At 51.9% G+C, this 18045-nt stretch overlaps 1 protein-coding gene across 1 annotated transcript in view; it reads left to right on the top strand.

The window, feature by feature from the left end:
- Positions 1 to 12195: 12195 nt before the first annotated feature.
- Positions 12196 to 18045, top strand: part of trim46a (tripartite motif containing 46a) — a 70042-nt gene continuing 64192 nt past the window's right edge. Inside the window, exons 1-2 of the mRNA XM_060820656.1 lie at positions 12196 to 12469; positions 15680 to 16023. Coding sequence (XP_060676639.1) covers positions 12220 to 12469; positions 15680 to 16023 — 594 coding nt within the window. The 5' untranslated portion in view covers positions 12196 to 12219. The remainder of the gene's footprint in view (positions 12470 to 15679; positions 16024 to 18045) is intronic.

Genomic DNA, 18045 nt, shown 5'->3' with positions numbered 1-18045 from the left:
TGCTAAATTGTCCCGTAGTGCCCAGGGATGTGCAGGTTAGGGTGGATTGGCCATGCTAAATTGTCGCGTTGTGCCCAGGGATGTGCAGGTTAGGGTGGATTGGACATGCTAAATTGTCTATTCGTGACCAGGGATATGCACATGAGGGTGGATTGGACATGCTAAATTGTCTATTAGTGCTCAGGGATGTGCTGATTAGAGTGGATTGGCCATGCTAAATTACCCATGGAGCCCAGCGATATACTGGTTAGGGTGGATTGGCCATGCTAAATTGTCCCGAAGTGCTCAAGGATGTACAGGTTAGGGTGGATTGGCCATATTAAATTGTCTCATATTGCCCAGGGATGTGCAGGTTAGGGCAGATTGGCCATGCTAAATTGTCCCATAGTGCCCAGGGATCTGCTGGTTAAAGTGGTTTGGTCATGCTAAATTGTCCTGTAGTGCCCAGAGATGTGCAGGATAGTGTGGTTAGGCCAGGCTATATTGTCCTGTAGTGCCCAGGAATGTGTTGGTTAGGGTGGATTGGCCATGCTAACTTTCCCATAGTGTCCAGGGATGTCCAGGTTCGGGTGGATTGGCCATGCTAAATTGTCCCGTAGTGCCCAGGGATGTCCAGGTTCGGGTGGATTGGCCATGCTAAATTGTCCCGTAGTGCCCAGGGATGTGCAGGTTTGGACAGATTGGCCATGCTAAATTGTCCCATAGTGGAGAAAGTGTGGAGTGCAGATGCTGGAGATCAGAGCTGAAAATGTGTTGCTGGAAAATCGCAGCAGGTCAGGCAGCAGCCAAGGAACAGGAGAGTTGACGTTTCGGGCATAAGCCCTTCTTCAGGAATCTGATAGTGCCCCAAGGATGTGCAGGTTAGGGTGGATTGGCCATGCTAATGTTCCCATAGTGTCCAGGGATGTGCAGGTTAGGGTGGATTGGCCATGCTAAATTGTCACATGGTGCCCAGGAATGTGAAGGTTAGGTTGGATTGGCAATGCTAAATTGTCCCATAGTGCCCAGGGACGTGCATGTTAAGGTGATTGTCCATGCTAAATTTCCCATAGTGCCCAGGGATGTGCAGGTTAGGGTGGATTGGCCATGCTAAATTGTGTATTAGTGCCCAGGGATGTGCGGGTTACGGTGGATTGGCCATGCTAAATTGTCCCATAGTGCCCAGGGATGTGCTGGTTAGAATGGATTGTCCATGCAAAATGTCCTGTAGTGCCCAGGAATGTGCAGGTTAGGGTGGATTGGCCATGCTAACTTTCCCATAGTGCCCAGAGATGTGCAGGTTAGGGTGGATTGGCCATTCTGAATTGTGTATTAGTGCCCAGGATTGTGCAGGTTAGGGTGCATTGGCCATGCTAAATTTCCCAAAGTGCCCAGGGATGTGCAGGTTTGGGTGGATTGGCCATGTTCAATTACCCACAGTGCACAGCGACGTGCAGGTTAAGGTGATTGGCCATGCTAAATTTCCCGTAGTGCCCAGGGATGTGCAGGTTTGGGTGGATTGGACATGCTTAATTTCCCGTAGTGCCCAGGGATGTGCAGGTTAGGGTGGATTGGCCATGCTGAATTGTGTATTAGTGCCCAGGATTGTGCAGGTTAGGGTGCATTGGTCATGCTAAATCGTGTATTAGTGCCCAGGGATGTGCTGCTTCGAGGGGATTGGCCATGCTAAATTGTCACATGGTGCCGAGGGATGTGCAGGTTAGGGTGGATTGGCCATGCTAAATTGTCCTGTAGTGCCCAGGGATGTGCTGGTTAGAGTGGATTGTCCATGCTAAATTGTCCCATAGTGCCCAGGGATGTGCGGGTTAGGGTGGATTGGCCGTGCTGAATTGTGTATTAGTGCCCAGGATTGTGCAGGTTAGGGTGCATTGGTCATGCTAAATCGTGTAGTAGTGCCCAGGGATGTGCTGGTTAGGGTGGATTGGCCATGCTCAATTGTCCCATAGATTCCAGTGATGTACATGATACTGTGGATTGGCCATGCTAAATTGTCCTGTAGTGCCCAGAGATGTGCAGGATAGTGTGGATTGTCCATGCTAAATTGTCCCATAGTGCCCAGAGATGTGCAGGTTAGGGTGGATTGGCCATGCTAAATTGTCCCATAGATTCCAGTGATGTGCAGGTTTGGGTGGATTGGCCATGTTAAATTACCCATAGTGCACTGCGACGTGCAGGTTAAGGTGATTGGCCATGCTAAATTTCCCGTAGTGCCCAGGGATGTGCAGGTTTGGGTGGATTGGACATGCTAAATTTCCCGTAGTGCCCAGGGATGTGCAGGTTAGGGTGGATTGGCCATGCTGAATTGTGTATTAGTGCCCAGGATTGTGCAGGTTAGGGTGCATTGGTCATGCTAAATCGTTTATTAGTGCCCAGGGATGTGCTGCTTCGAGGGGATTGGCCATGCTAAATTGTCACATGGTGCCGAGGGATGTGCAGGTTAGGGTGGATTGGCCATGCTAAATTGTCCTGTAGTGCCCAGGGATGTGCTGGTTAGAGTGGATTGTCCATGCTAAATTGTCCCATAGTGCCCAGGGATGTGCAGGTTAGGGTAGATTGGCCATGCTAAACTGTCCCATAGTGCCCAGCGATATACTGGGTAGGGTGGATTGGCCGTGCTCAATTGTCCCATAGTGGTCAGGGATGTGCAGGTTAGGGTGGATTGGCCATGCTAAATTGTCCCGTAGTGCCCAGGGATGTGCAGGTTAGGGTGGATTGGCCATGCTGAATTGTGTATTAGTGCCCAGGATTGTGCAGGTTAGGGTGCATTGGTCATGCTAAATCGTGTATTAGTGCCCAGGGATGTGCTGGTTAGGGTGGATTGGCCATGCTCAATTGTCCCATAGATTCCAGTGATGTACATGATACTGTGGATTGGCCATGCTAAATTGTCCTGTAGTGCCCAGAGATGTGCAGGATAGTGTGGATTGTCCATGCTAAATTGTCCCGTAGTGCCCAGGGATGTGCAGGTTAGGGTAGATTGGCCATGCTAAACTGTCCCATAGTGTCCAGCGATATACTGGTTAGGGTGGATTGGCCGTGCTCAATTGTCCCATAGTGGTCAGGGATGTGCAGGTTAGGGTGGATTGGCCATGCTAAATTGTCCCGTAGTGCCCAGGGATGTGCAGGTTAGGGTTGATTGGCCATGCTAAATTGTCCCGTAGTGCCCAGGGATGTACAGGTTAGGGTGGATTGGTCATGCTAAATTATCCATAGAGCCCAGGGATGTACAGGTTAGGGTGGATTGGCCATGCTAAATTGTCCCCTAGTGCCCAGGGATGTGCTGGTTAGAGTGGATTGGTCATGCTAAATTGTCTTGTAGTGCCCAGAGATGTGCAGGATAGTGTGGATAGGCCAGGCTATATTGTCCTGTAGTGCCCAGGAATGTGCTGGTTAGGGTGGATTGGCCATGCTAACTTTCCCATAGTGCACAGGGATGTGCAGGTTATGGTGGATTGGCCATGCTATATTGTCACATGGTGTCGAGGGATGTGCAGGTTATGTTGGATTGGCCATGCTAATTTGACCTCTAGTACCCAGTGTTGTGCTGGTGAGAGTGGATTGGCCATGCTAAATTTCCCATAGTGCCCAGGGATGTGCAGATTACGGTGGATTGGCCATGCTAAATTTCCCGTAGTGCCCAGGGATGTGCAGGTTTGGGTGGATTGGACATGCTAAATTTCCCGTAGTGCCCAGGGATGTGCAGGTTAGGGTGGATTGGCCATGCTGAATTGTGTATTAGTGCCCAGGATTGTGCAGGTTAGGGTGCATTGGTCATGCTAAATCGTTTATTAGTGCCCAGGGATGTGCTGCTTCGAGGGGATTGGCCATGCTAAATTGTCACATGGTGCCGAGGGATGTGCAGGTTAGGGTGGATTGGCCATGCTAAATTGTCCTGTAGTGCCCAGGGATGTGCTGGTTAGAGTGGATTGTCCATGCTAAATTGTCCCATAGTGCCCAGGGATGTGCAGGTTAGGGTAGATTGGCCATGCTAAACTGTCCCATAGTGCCCAGCGATATACTGGGTAGGGTGGATTGGCCGTGCTCAATTGTCCCATAGTGGTCAGGGATGTGCAGGTTAGGGTGGATTGGCCATGCTAAATTGTCCCGTAGTGCCCAGGGATGTGCAGGTTAGGGTGGATTGGCCATGCTGAATTGTGTATTAGTGCCCAGGATTGTGCAGGTTAGGGTGCATTGGTCATGCTAAATCGTGTATTAGTGCCCAGGGATGTGCTGGTTAGGGTGGATTGGCCATGCTCAATTGTCCCATAGATTCCAGTGATGTACATGATACTGTGGATTGGCCATGCTAAATTGTCCTGTAGTGCCCAGAGATGTGCAGGATAGTGTGGATTGTCCATGCTAAATTGTCCCGTAGTGCCCAGGGATGTGCAGGTTAGGGTAGATTGGCCATGCTAAACTGTCCCATAGTGTCCAGCGATATACTGGTTAGGGTGGATTGGCCGTGCTCAATTGTCCCATAGTGGTCAGGGATGTGCAGGTTAGGGTGGATTGGCCATGCTAAATTGTCCCGTAGTGCCCAGGGATGTGCAGGTTAGGGTTGATTGGCCATGCTAAATTGTCCCGTAGTGCCCAGGGATGTACAGGTTAGGGTGGATTGGTCATGCTAAATTATCCATAGAGCCCAGGGATGTACAGGTTAGGGTGGATTGGCCATGCTAAATTGTCCCCTAGTGCCCAGGGATGTGCTGGTTAGAGTGGATTGGTCATGCTAAATTGTCTTGTAGTGCCCAGAGATGTGCAGGATACTGTGGATAGGCCAGGCTATATTGTCCTGTAGTGCCCAGGAATGTGCTGGTTAGGGTGGATTGGCCATGCTAACTTTCCCATAGTGCACAGAGATGTGCAGGTTAGGGTGGATTGTCCATGCTAAGTTTACCATACTGCCCAGGGATGTGCAGGTTTGGGTGGATTGGCCTTGTTAAATTTCCCATAGTGCCCAGGGATGTGCAGGTTAGGGTGGATTGGCCATGCTCAAATGTCCCATAGTTTCCAGTGATGTACATGATAGTGTGGATTGGCCATGCTAAATTGTCCCGTAGTGCCCAGGGATGTGCAGGTTAGGGTAGATTGGCCATGCTAAATTGTCCCATAGTGCCCAGGGATGTGCAGATTACGGTGGATTGGCCATGCTCAATTGTCCCATAGTGGTCAGGGATGTGCAGGTTAGGGTGGATTGGCCATGCTAAATTGTCCCGTAGTGCCCAGGGATGTGCAGGTTAGGGTGGATTGGCCATGCTAAATTAACCATAGAGCCCAGGGATGTACAGGTTAGGGCGGATTGGCCATGCTAAATTGTCCCCTAGAGCCCAGGGATGTGCTGGTTAGAGTGGATTGGTCATGCTAAATTGTCTTGTAGTGTCCAGAGATGTGCAGGATAGTATGGATAGGCCAGGCTATATTGTCCTGTAGTGCCCAGGAATGTGCTGGTTAGGGTGGATTGGCCATGCTAACTTTCCCACAGTGCCCAGAGATGTGCAGGTTAGGGTGGATTGGCCGTGCTAAATTGTCCCTTAGTGCCCAGGGATGTGCAGGTTAGGGTGGATTGGCCATGCTAAATTGTCCCGTAGTGCCCAGGGATGTGCAGGTTAGGGTGGATTGGCCATGCTAAATTGCCCTGTAGTGCCCAGGGATGTACAGGTTAGGGTGGATTGTTCATGCTAAATTAACCATAGAGCCCAGGGATGTACAGGTTAGGGCGGATTGGCCATGCTAAATTGTCCCCTAGAGCCCAGGGATGTGCTGGTTAGAGTGGATTGGTCATGCTAAATTGTCTTGTAGTGTCCAGAGATGTGCAGGATAGTATGGATAGGCCAGGCTATATTGTCCTGTAGTGCCCAGGAATGTGCTGGTTAGGGTGGATTGGCCATGCTAACTTTCCCACAGTGCCCAGAGATGTGCAGGTTAGGGTGGATTGGCCGTGCTAAATTGTCCCTTAGTGCCCAGGGATGTGCAGGTTAGGGTGGTTTGGCCATGCTAAATTGTCGCATTGTGCCCAGGGATGTGCAGGTTATGGTGGATTGGACATGCTAAATTGTCTATTCGTGACCAGGGATGTGCACATGAGGGTGGATTGGCCATACTAAATTGTCTATTAGTGCCCAGAGATGTGCTGATTGGAGTGAATTGACCATGCTAAATTACCCATAGAGCACAGCGATATACTGGTGAGGGTGGATTGGCCGTACCAAATTGTCCTGTAGTGCCCAGGGATGTGCAGGTTAGGGCGGATTGGCCATGCTAAATTGTCCCATAGTGTCCAGGGATGTGCAGGTTAGGGCGGATTGGCCATGCTAAATTGTCCCATAGTCTCCAGGGATGTGCAGGTTAGGGTGGATTGGCCATGATAACTTGTTCTGTCGTGCCCAGGGATGTGCAGGTTAGGGTGGATTGGCCGCACTAAATGGTCCTGTAGTGCCCAGGGATGTGCAGGTTAGGGTGGATTGGCCGTACTAAATTGTCCTGTAGTGCCCAGGGAGTGCAGGTTAGTGTGGATTGGCCATGCTAAATTGTCCTGTAGTGCCCAGGGATGTGCAGGTTAGGGTGGATTGGCCATGCTAAATTGTCCTGTAGTGCCTAGGGATGTGCTGGTTAGAGTGGATTGGCCATGCTAAATTTCCCATAGTGCCCAGGGATGTGCAGTTTAGGGTGGATTGGCCATGCTAAATTGTCCCATAGTGCCCAGGGAAGTGCAGGTTACGGTGGATTGGCTATGCTAAATTGTCTATTAGTGCCCAGTGATGTGCAGGTTAGGGTGGATTAGCCATGCTAAATTGTCTATTCGTGACCAGGGATGTGCACATGAGGGTGGATTGGCCATGCTAAATTGTCCCGTAGTGCCCAGGGATGTACAGGTTAGGGTGGATTGGTCATGCTAAATTACCCATAGAGCCCAGGGATGTACAGGTTAGGGCGGATTGGCCATGCTAAATTGTCCCCTAGTGCCCAGGGATGTGCTGGTTAGAGTGGATTGGTCATGCTAAATTGTCTTGTAGTGCCCAGAGATGTGCAGGATAGTGTGGATAGGCCAGGCTATATTGTCCTGTAGTGCCCAGGAATGTGCTGGTTAGGGTGGATTGGTCATGCTAACTTTCCCATAGTGCCCAGGGATGTGCAGGTTAGGGTGGATTGGCCATGCTAAATTTCCCATACTGCCCAGGGATGTGCAGGTTTGGGTGGATTGGCCTTGTTAAATTTCCCATAGTGCCCAGGGATGTGCAGGTTAGGGTGGATTGGCCATGCTCAAATGTCCCATAGTTTCCAGTGATGTACATGATAGTGTGGATTGGCCATGCTAAATTGTCCCGTAGTGCCCAGGGATGTGCAGGTTAGGGTAGATTGGCCATGCTAAACTGTCCCATAGTGCCCAGCGATATACTGGTTAGGGTGGATTGGCCGTACTAAATTGTCCCATAGTGCCCAGGGATGTGCAGATTACGGTGGATTGGCCATGCTCAATTGTCCCGTAGTGCCCAGGGATGTATAGGTTAGGGTGGATTGGCCATACTAAATTGTCCCATAGTGCCCAGGGATGTGCTGGTTAGAGTGGATTGGTCATGCTAAATTGTCCTGTAGTGCCCAGAGATGTGCAGGATAGTGTGGATAGGCCAGGCTATATTGTCCTGTAGTGCCCAGGGATGTGCAGGTTAGGGTAGATTGGCCATGCTCAATTGTCCCATAGTGCCCAGGGATGTGCAGGTTAGGGTGGATTGGCCGTGCTCAATTTTCCCGTAGTGCCCAGGGATGTGCAGGTTAGGGTGAATTGGCCATGCTAGATTGTCCTGTAGTGCCCAGGGCTGTGCAGATTAGGGTCGACTGGACATGCTAAATTGTCTATTAGTGCCCAGGGATGTGCAGGTTAGGGTGGATTGGCCATGCTAAATTTCCCATAGTTCCCAGGGATGTGCTGGTTAGAGAGGATTGGCCATGCTAAATTGTGTATCAGTGCCCAGGGATGTGCAGTTTAGGGGGGATTGGCCATGCTAAATTGTCTATTAGTGCCCAGGGATGTGCAGGTTAGTGTGGGTTGGCCATGCTAAATTGTCCTGATGTGCCCAGAGATGTGCAGGTTAGGGTGGATTGGCCATGCTAAATTGTCCCATAGTGCCCAGGGATGTACAGGTTAGTGTGGATTGGCCATGCTAAATTGTCCCGTAGTGCCCAGGGATGTGCAGTTTAGGGTTGATTGGCCATGCTAAATTGTCTATTATTGCCCAGGGATGTGCAGTTATGGTGGATTGGACATGCTAAATTGTCTATTCGTGACCAGGGATGTGCACATGAGGGTGGATTGGCCATGCTAAATTGTCTATTAGTGCCCAGAGATTTGCAGGTTAGGGTGGATTGGCCGTGCTAAATTTCCCATAGTTCCCAGGGATGTGCTGGTTGGAGAGGATTGGCCATGCTAAATTGTCTATTAGTGCCCAGGGATGTGCAGGTTAGGGTGCATTGGCCATGCTAATTTGTCCCGTAGTGCCCACGGATGGACAGGTTAGGGTGGATTGGCCATGCTAAATTGTCCCATAGTGCCCAGGAATGTAAAGGTTCGGGTGGATTGGCCATGCTAAATTATCCCATAGTGCCCAGGTATGTGCAGATTACGGTGGATTGGCCATGCTCAATTGTCCCATAGAGTCCAGGGATGTGCAGGTTAGGGTGGATTGGCCATGCTAGATTGTCCTGTAGTGCCAAGGGATGTGCAGGTTAGGGTGGATTGGCCATGCTAGGTTGTCCTGTAGTGCCCAGGGCAGTGCAGATTAGTGTGGGTTGGCCATGCTAAATTGTCCTGTTGTGCCCAGGGATGTGCAGGGTTAGAGTGGATTGGACAAGCCAAATTGTCTCGAAGTGCCCAGGGATGTGCAGGTTAGGGTGGATTGGCCATGCTAAATTGTCCCATAGTGTCCAGGGATGTGCAGGTTAGGGTGGATTGGCCATGCTAAATTATTTATTAGTGCTCAGGGATGTGCAGGTTAGGGTGGATTGGCCATGCTAAATTGTCCCATAGTGTCCAGAGATGTGCAGGTTAGGTTGGATTGGCCATGCTAAATTGTCTAATACTGCCCAGGGATGTGCAGGTTAGGGTGGATTGGCCATGCTAAATTTCCCATAGTGCACAGAGATTTGCAGGTTAGGGTGGATTGGCCGTGCTCAATTGTCCCATAGTTCCCAGGGATGTGCTGGTTAGAGAGGATCGGCCATGCTAAATTGTCTATTATTGCCCAGGGATGTGCAGGTTAGGGTGGATTGGCCATGCTAAATTGTCTATTAGTGCCCAGGGATGTGCAGGTTAGTGTGGGTTGGCCATGCTAAATTGTCCTGATGTGCCCAGAGATGTGCATTAGGGTGGATTGGCCATGCTAAATTGTCCCATAGTGCCCCGGTATGTGCAGGTTAGGGTGGATTGGCCATGCTAATTTGTCCCATAGTGCCCAGGGATGTGCAGGTTAGGGTGGATTGACCATGCTAAATTGTCCCATAGTGCCCAGGGATGTGCAGGTTACGATGGATTGGCCATGCTAAATTGTCCCATAGTGCCCAGGGATGTGCAGGTTAGGATGGATTGGCCATGCTAAATTGTCCCATAGTGCCCAGGGATGTGCAGGTTAGGGTGGATGGCCGTGCTATATTGTCCCATAGTGCCCAGGGATGTGCAGGTTTGGGTGGATGGCCGTGCTATATTGTCCCATAGTGCCCAGGGATGTGCAGGTTAGGGCGGATTGACCATGCTAAATTTTCCCATAGTGCCCAGGGATGTGCAGGTTAGGGTGGATTGGCCATGCCAGATTGTCCTGCAGTGCCCAGCGATGTGCAGGTTAGGATGGATTGGTCATGCTAAATTGTCTAATACTGCCCAGGGATGTGCAGGTTAGGATGGATTGGCCATGCTAAATTGTTCCATAGTGCCCAGGGCTGTGCAGATTAGTGTGGGTTGGCCATGCTAAATTGTCCCATAGTGCCCAGGGATGTGCAGGTTAGGGTGGATTGGCCATGCTAAATTTCCTATAGTGCCCAGAGATGTGCAGGTTAGGGTGGATTGGCCATGCTAAATTGTCCCATAGTGTCCAGGAATGAGCAGTTTAGGGTGGATTGGCCATGCTAAATTGTCCCATAGTGTCCAGGAATGTGCAGGTTAGGGTGGATTGGCCATGCTAAATTGATCCATAGATTCCAGGGATGTGCAGGTTAGTGTGGAATGGCCATGCTAAATTGTCCTACAGTGACCAGTGATGTGCAGGTTAGGGTGGATTGGCCATGCTAAATTGTCCCGTAGTGCCCAGGAATGTGCAGGGTAGGGTGGATTGGCCATGCTAAATTGTCCCATAGTGCCCAAGGATGTGCAGGTTAGGGTGGATTGGGCATACTAAATTGTCCCATAGTGCCCAGGAATGTACAGGTTAGGGTGGATTGGCCATGCTAAATTTTCCCATAGTGCCCAGGGATGTACAGTTTAGGATGGATAGGCCATGCTAAATTGTCGCGTAGTGCCCAGGGATGTGCAGGTTAGGGTGGATTGGCCACTCTAAAATGTCCCATAGTGCCTAGGGATGTTCAGATTATGGTGGATTGGCCATGCTAAATTGTCCCATAGTGCCCAGGGATGTGCAGGTTAGGGTGTATTGGCCATGCTAAATTGATCCATAGATTCCAGGGATGTGCATGTTAGGCTGGATTGGCCATGCTAAATTGTCCCATAGTGCCCAAGGATGTACAGGTTAGGGTGGGTTGGCCATTCTAAATTTTCCCATAGTGCCCAGGGATGTGCAGGTTAGGGTGGATTGGCCATGCTAAATTGTCCCATAGTGTCCAGGGATGTGCAGGTTAGGGTGGATTGGCCATGCTAAATTGATCCATAGATTCCAGGGATGTGCATGTTCGGGTGGATTGGCCATGCTAAATTTTCCCATAGTGCCCAGGGATGTACAGTTTAGGATGGATTGGCCATGCTAAATTGTCCCATAGTGCCCAGGGATGTGCAGGTTAGGGTGGATTGGCCATGCTATATTGATCTGTTGTGCCCAGGGATGTGCAAGTTGGGGTGGATTGGCCATTCTAAATTGTCCCATTCGGTCCAGGGATATGCATTTTAGGGTGGATTGGCTATGCTAAATTGTCTATTTCTGTGCAGGGACGTGCAGGTTAAGGTGGATTGGCCATGCTAAATTGTCTCATCGTGCCCAGTGATGTGCAGGTTAGGGTGGATTGGCCATGCTAAATTGTCCCATAGTGTCCTGGAATGAGCAGGTTATGGTGGATTGGCCATGCTAAATTGTCCCGTAGTGCCCAGGGATGTGCAGGTTAGCGTGGATTGGCCATGCTAAATTGTCTATTAGTGCCCAGGGATGTGCAGGTTAGGGTAGATTGGCTATGCTAAATTGTCCCATAGTGCCCAGGGATGTGCAGGTTAGGGTGGATTGGTCATGCTAAATTGTCCCATAGTGCCCAGCAATGTGCAGGTTAGGGTAGATTCGCTATGCTAAATTGTCCCATAGTGCCCAGGGATGTGCAGGTTAGGGTGGATTGGCCATGCTAAGTTGTCTATTAGTGCCCAGGGATGTGCAGGTTAGGGTAGATTGGCTATGCTAAATTGTCCCATAGTGCCCAGGGATGTGTAGGTTAGGGTGGATTGGCCATGCTAAATTGTCCCATAGTGCCCAGGGATGTGCAGGTTAGGGTGGATTGGCCATGCTAAATTGTCCTGCAGTGCCCACGGATGTGTAGGTTAGGGTGGATTGGCCATGCTAAATTGTCCCATAGTGCCCAGGGATGTGCAGGTTAGTTGTGGATTGGCCATGCTAAATTGTCCTGCAGTGCCCAGGGATGTGCAGGTTAGTTGTGGATTGGCCATGCTAAATTGTCCTGCAGTGCCCAGGGATGTGCAGGTTAGGGTGGATTGGCCATGCTAAAGTGTCCCATAGTGTGCAGGGGTCTCTCGGTCCTTTGACATCCTAAGCTGCCCCCTTCAATCCAGAAGATATGACCAGAATAGATGGGAAGCCAACGCACTAAACACGTTGTTTCATCAAATACCCAGAGCACTTGTAACGTGAGACCGTTGGTCCAGAGGAGATTGAAGGTGGGGCAAAAGAGGGCCAGACCTTACTGATCCGCCAGTCCCAAATGGAACAGTTTCTCCGAGAGATGGGACGAGCGGGAATAATCCGCATGGCTCATTTGCTTTCTCTCGTTGCCTGGCAGACGTCGATGAAGAACATGGAGCAGGAACTGCTGTGCCCGCTGTGCAAGGAGATGTACAAGCAGCCCATCATCCTGCCCTGCATGCACAACGTCTGCCTGATGTGTGCCACTGAGCTGCTCGTCCAACAGGGCATCGTGTGCCCTGAGCCTGCCTCCGAACCCTCCTCGCCCGCCTCCACGCCCATCGTGAGGAGCCCCCGGATTGGCCGAAGAGCGGGCACCAAGACCGATAGGCTGGACCGTCTCATCCGGGCAGGTGAGCCCCTCCATCTGTACGCACCCCCAGCGTAGGCCCGAGGCCTGTCCCCTCCCCACCCCAGCTCCTCCCCACCGGTGCCCACTCCGATGTGGGCAGAGGTCAGGAGCTAGCGAAATAGTGCTTTCCCTGTGGATTACTCCCCCTCCCCTTCACTCCCACTGGACACCATCCCTGTGGATCACTCCCCTTCCCCCTCACTCCCACTTGACACCATCCCAGTGGATCACTCTCCTTCCTGCTCCTTCCAATTAGACTTGATCCCAGTGGATTATTCTCCTTCACGCCTACTCCCACTGGACACAATCCCAATGGATCACTCTTCTCCCCACTCATTCCAATGGGACACAATCCCAATGGATCACTCTCCTCCCCACTCATTCCCATTTCCAACAGCAGTGTTATGGCGCCGAAGGTGGTTTCACCATACAGTGTCTGTCCCAGTGTCTATCACCCAGTGCCAATATCCTGCCTTTCCCCCTCATCCCCACACACTATTTCATATATCAAATAAATTATATCGAACAGTACAGACCCTTCAGCCCTCAATGTTGCGCCAACCTATGAAACCAATCTGAAGCCCATTTATTCCATTCCTGTCCGTATCCCTATCCAATGCCCATTTAAATACACTTAAAGTTGGCGTGTCTTCTCCTGTTACAGGCAGTGCGTTCCACGCCCCTCTGAGTAAAGAAACTACCTCTGACGTCTGTCCTCGATTCTCTCACCCCTCATTTTAAAGCTATATCCCCATGTGCCAGCCATCACCATCCTCTGAAAAAGGCTCTCACTGTCCACCCTATCTAACCCTCTGGTTATCTGATACGTCTCAATTAAGTCACCTCTTCATCTTCTTCTCTTGTCAAGTCCCTCAGCCTTTCCACGCGAGACCTTCCCCCCCAAATAATTACCTGCAACGAACCTTCAGTCAATTCTCAGGCCGTGTATACCGAACTTTAACCACTCGCTGTGAGAAAATGGGTCTGTTTCACATCACCCGTGCTGCCTTTGCTAATCAGTTTAAGATAAAAAATCTTGGGCTTTTATTTTATAACTAATGGGATCAACCTCCCCCTTTCGAACCTGCTCATCGTTATGGAAGATCCCAAAACTCCGCTTTACTTCATAACTCTCCGTACACTCCCCAACGCAGACCGTCTCAGATAGTACCAGCATCACTGGCCTTCGCCCCCCCCCCCCTTCAGCTTTGAACGTTTCCCTCTTTTGATATAAACACACGCCTGACGACTGTCGGTCGTAAATATGGACGAACGCTGCCAACAATGAGAATTAAAAAACACTGCAGATGCTGTAAATCAGGAAGAGAAATAGAAAACCAGGCGTTACTGCAAAAGCTCAGCGGGTCTGGCGGCTGAGAGAAATCAGAGTTAACGTTTTGAGTCCCAGTGTCTCAAACCCTCCAACATCCTGGTAAATCTCTTCCGGACCCCTCTCCAGTTTAATAAAATCCTTCCTGTAACAGGGCGACCGGAACTGGACACAGTCCTCCAGACGAGGCCTCACCAATGTCCTGTACAACCCCAACATGACGTCCCCAACTCCTACACTCAAAGGTCTGAGCGATGTAGGCAGGTGTGCTCAACACCTTCTTAACCCGCCTGAGAGAGGCGGGAATTTCAAAGAATGATGTACCCGAACCCCAAGATCTCTGTTCTACATCGGTCCCCAAACCCTACCATTAATTGTATAAATCCTGACACCATTTCGTTTAGCAAAATGAAATAAAGAGCCTTTATCCAAATTAAACACTTTCTGCCGCTCCTTCAGCCCATTGACCTAATTGATCAAGGTCTGGTTGTAATCTTAACCACCAACTTTGGAGTCATCCGCACACTTAGTAACGATAATCCAGGGATGTGCAGGTTAGGGTGGATTAGCCATGCTAAATTGTCCCATAGTGCCCAGGGATGTGCAGGTTAGGGTGGATTAGCCATGCTAAATTGTCCCATAGTGCCCAGGGATGTGCAGGTCAGGGTGGATTGGCCATGCTAAATTGTCCCATAATGTCCGGGGATGTGCAGGTTAGGGTGGATTGGCCATGCTCAATTGTCCCGTAGTGCCCAGGGATGTGCAGGTTAGGGTGAATTGGCCATGCTCAATTTTCCCGTAGTGCCCAGGGATGTGCAGGTTCGGGTGGATTGGCCATGCTAAATTTATCCATAGATTCCAGGGATGTGCAGGTTAGGGTGGATTGGCCATGCTAAATTGCCCCACAGTGCCCAGGGATGTACAGGTCAGGGTGGATTGGCCATGCTAAATTGTCCCGTAGTGCCCAGGGATGTGCAGGTTAGGGTGGATTGGCCATGCTAAATTGTCCCATAGTGCCCAGGGATGTGCAGGTTAGGGTGGATTGGCCATGCTAAATTGTCCCATAGTGCCCAGGGATGTGCAGGTTAGGGTGGATTGGCCATGCTAAATTGTCCCATAGTGCAGGTTAACCTGCACATCCCTGGGCACTACGGGGCAATTTCCCAATTTCTCTCTCTGACCCTTCCATAGTCCAATCCCATCAAAGCGATCACCCCCCTGTCCTTTTTCTAATCTCTACCTCTATATTTTTACACTGGACGGTATTTCGGGAATATCACCTCTCAGTACAGCGGGAATGTTTTCCTAAGCCAAAAATGCCCAGTCCTCCTCTGCGCTTGGCTCTGTTTCTCTCCTTCCTGTAACATCTTGGAATGTGGAGCTGCCAACCCTGTCCATCCTTTCGCCTGTCATAGCTACTGTGTCCCAGGGCCTTGGTTCCTTTCCATACCTTGAGTTCACCAGCCTCGTCTCTCCCGGTGATGTAAACGCAGTCGAATCGTGGCCTGTTCTAGGCTGAGTTTTCGGAATGACCTGCTCTTGTCCGACTCAGCACCGTTCTCGTCTGTCTCTCTATCTGCTATGCTGCCTAGGAACCCTCCCAACCCCTCCCGGTCCCGGTACATCTTCCCGCTGGGATGTCGGTCCCTTAGCAGCTGCGGTAAAAGCCGTAGCTTTTATTTTGGGGCGGGTCTTTTCTGCCCCAGAACAGATTTCAATGACGCAAGAACATTACCCCAGCTCTGAATTATATCCTGTGCACCTTGAATTCCGTCAGGAAGGGGTAGTACAGTTTAGGAAGCCAAGTCAACATGGACGGGTTGGGGCTGAATGGCCGGTCTCCCTGCTGCGTGACAGCACCGTTCTCCCTCTCTCTCGCAGGTTACGGGACGTACCCGGGGCGACGCAGGGGCACTGCCCACCCCCAGACCGTCAGCGTGCCCTGCCCGAGCTGTCAGCGTGAGGTGGACCTGGGCGAGAGGGGTCTCAGCGACCTGTTCCGTAACCTGACCCTGGAGCGTATCGTGGAGCGGTACCGCAACCTGGCCGAGCTGGGGGCCGCCGTCCAGTGCCAGCTGTGTAAACCCCCCGTGCAAGAGGCCACCAAAGGCTGTACCGACTGTCGTGCCAACTACTGCAACGAGTGCTTCAAACTTCACCATCCATGGGGCACCGCCAAGGCTCAGCACGAGTACATTGGACCAACCCTGAGCTTCAGGCCCAAGGTCAGACTCCGAGGACTAGGGGGCATCCGGTGTTGAGAATCTCAACCCGTGCCCCTTGATGTTCAATGGGCTACATAATGTCCTGGGCTTTAGCACTGAGAGTCTATCGCCCCCATAACGTTCAATGGGGTTAACAGCATCTGCTCCCTCAGCACTGACCCTCCCACAGCACCCGCTCCCTCAGCACTGACCCTCCCACAGTGCCCGCTCCCTCAGCACTGACCCTCCCACAGCACCCGCTCCCTCAGCACTGACCCTCCCACAGCACCCGCTCCCTCAGCACTGACCCTCCCACAGCGCCCGCTCCCTCAGCACTGACCCTCCCACAGCACCCGCTCCCTCAGCACTGACCCTCCCACAGCATCCACTCCCTCAGCACTGACCCTCCCACAGCATCCACTCCCTCAGCACTGACTCTCCGACAGTGCCAGCTCCCTCCGCACTGACCCTCCCACAGTAGCCGCTCCCTCAGCACTGACCCTCCGACAGCACCCACTCACTCAGTGCTGATCCTCCCACAGCACCCGTTTCCTCAGCACTGACCTCCCACAGCGCCCGCTCCCTCAGCACTGATCCTCCGACAGTGCCCATTCCCTCAGCACTGACCCTCCAACAGCACCCGCTCCCTCAGCACTGACCCTCCAACAGTGCCCGCTCCCTCAGCACTGACCCTCCAACAGTGCCCGCTCCCTTAGCACTGACCCTCCGACAGCACCCACTCCCTCAGTACTGACCCTCCCACACCGCCCACTCCCTCAGCACTGACCCTCCCACAGCACCCACTCCCTCAGCACTGACCGTCCCACAGTGAATGAGTTTGATTGTGAGTGTTGACACGGGGCTGGTGTGGATACCATGTACAGAGTCTTGGTACAAGCTGAAAAATGAGGAAAACTAAATTTAATTATTACCATCCGGACTCTCAATGGGAAAGCAAAGAGGGCAAGGTAGCCCCGTCTCCCCCCTCCCTCCCCATCCCCTCCTCTTCCCCCCTCCCCTCCCTCTATCTCACACTCTCCCCTTGCTCTCTCTCCCCCCTCACTCCTTTACTCCCCTCTGCTTCTCTCTCTCTCTCTCCCCCCCCCCCCCCCCTCTCTACCCACCTCATCTCTCCGCCCTCCCTCTCTTCCCACTCTCTCTCTCTCCCCAGCTCCTCTCTGTCTGTCTCGGTGTCGCGCCCCACCCCCTCTTCCTCTCTCTTCCCCCCCCCCTCTCTCTCTCCCCTCTTTTCCCACACTCTCTCTCTTCCCCTCTCTCTCCCCTCTCCTCCTCTCTATCTGTCTCTCTCTCTCTCTCTAGCCAACCTCTCTCTCTCCATCTCTCTTTCTCTCTCCCCTCCCCTCTCTCTCCACCTCCTCTCTCTCTCTTCCCCCCTCTCTTTCTCTGCCCTGCCCTCTCTCACATCCCTCCTTCTATCTCCCTCTCTCCCCTCTTTTCTCTCTCTCTCCTCTCTCTCTCCCCCTCTCTCCCCCTCTCTCTCCCTCTCCCCTCCTCTCTCTCTCTCTCCCCCCCTCTCTTCCTCTCTCTCTCTCTCCCCACTCCTCTCTCTCTCCCCCCTCTTCCTCTCTCTCTCCCCTCCTCTCTCTCCCCCTCTCTTCCTCTCTCTCTCTCTCCCCTTCCCTCTCTCTCTCTCCCCCTCTCTTTCTTTCTCTTTCTCTCTCTCTCTCTCTCTCTCTCTCTCTCCCCCTCCCTCCTCTCTTTCTTTCTCTTTCTCTCTCTCTCTCTCTCTCTCCCCTTCTCTTTCTCTTTCTCTCTCTCTCTTTCTTCCCCCCTCTCTATGCCCCTTCACAATCTCTCTCCCCTCCCCTCTTTCTCTGTCTCCCCTCCTCTCTCTCTCTCTCTCTCTCTCTCTCTCTCTTCCCCCCCTCACTGTCTGTCTCTCCCCCCCACCTCAAACCCCATTAGCTCCTGGCCATAATGGGCTCGATCTCCTCCCTCCCCTCCTTCTACTTTACCCCCACCCCACCCCACCCCTCCGGGCCGCAGCTCCCTTGAAGAGGGGGTAAGGGGGACAGGGGTTTG

This window comes from Hemiscyllium ocellatum, chromosome 50 (assembly GCF_020745735.1).
Source record: "Hemiscyllium ocellatum isolate sHemOce1 chromosome 50, sHemOce1.pat.X.cur, whole genome shotgun sequence".
NCBI lineage: Eukaryota > Metazoa > Chordata > Chondrichthyes > Orectolobiformes > Hemiscylliidae > Hemiscyllium > Hemiscyllium ocellatum.
This window is presented reverse-complemented; position numbering and strand designations above follow the sequence as displayed.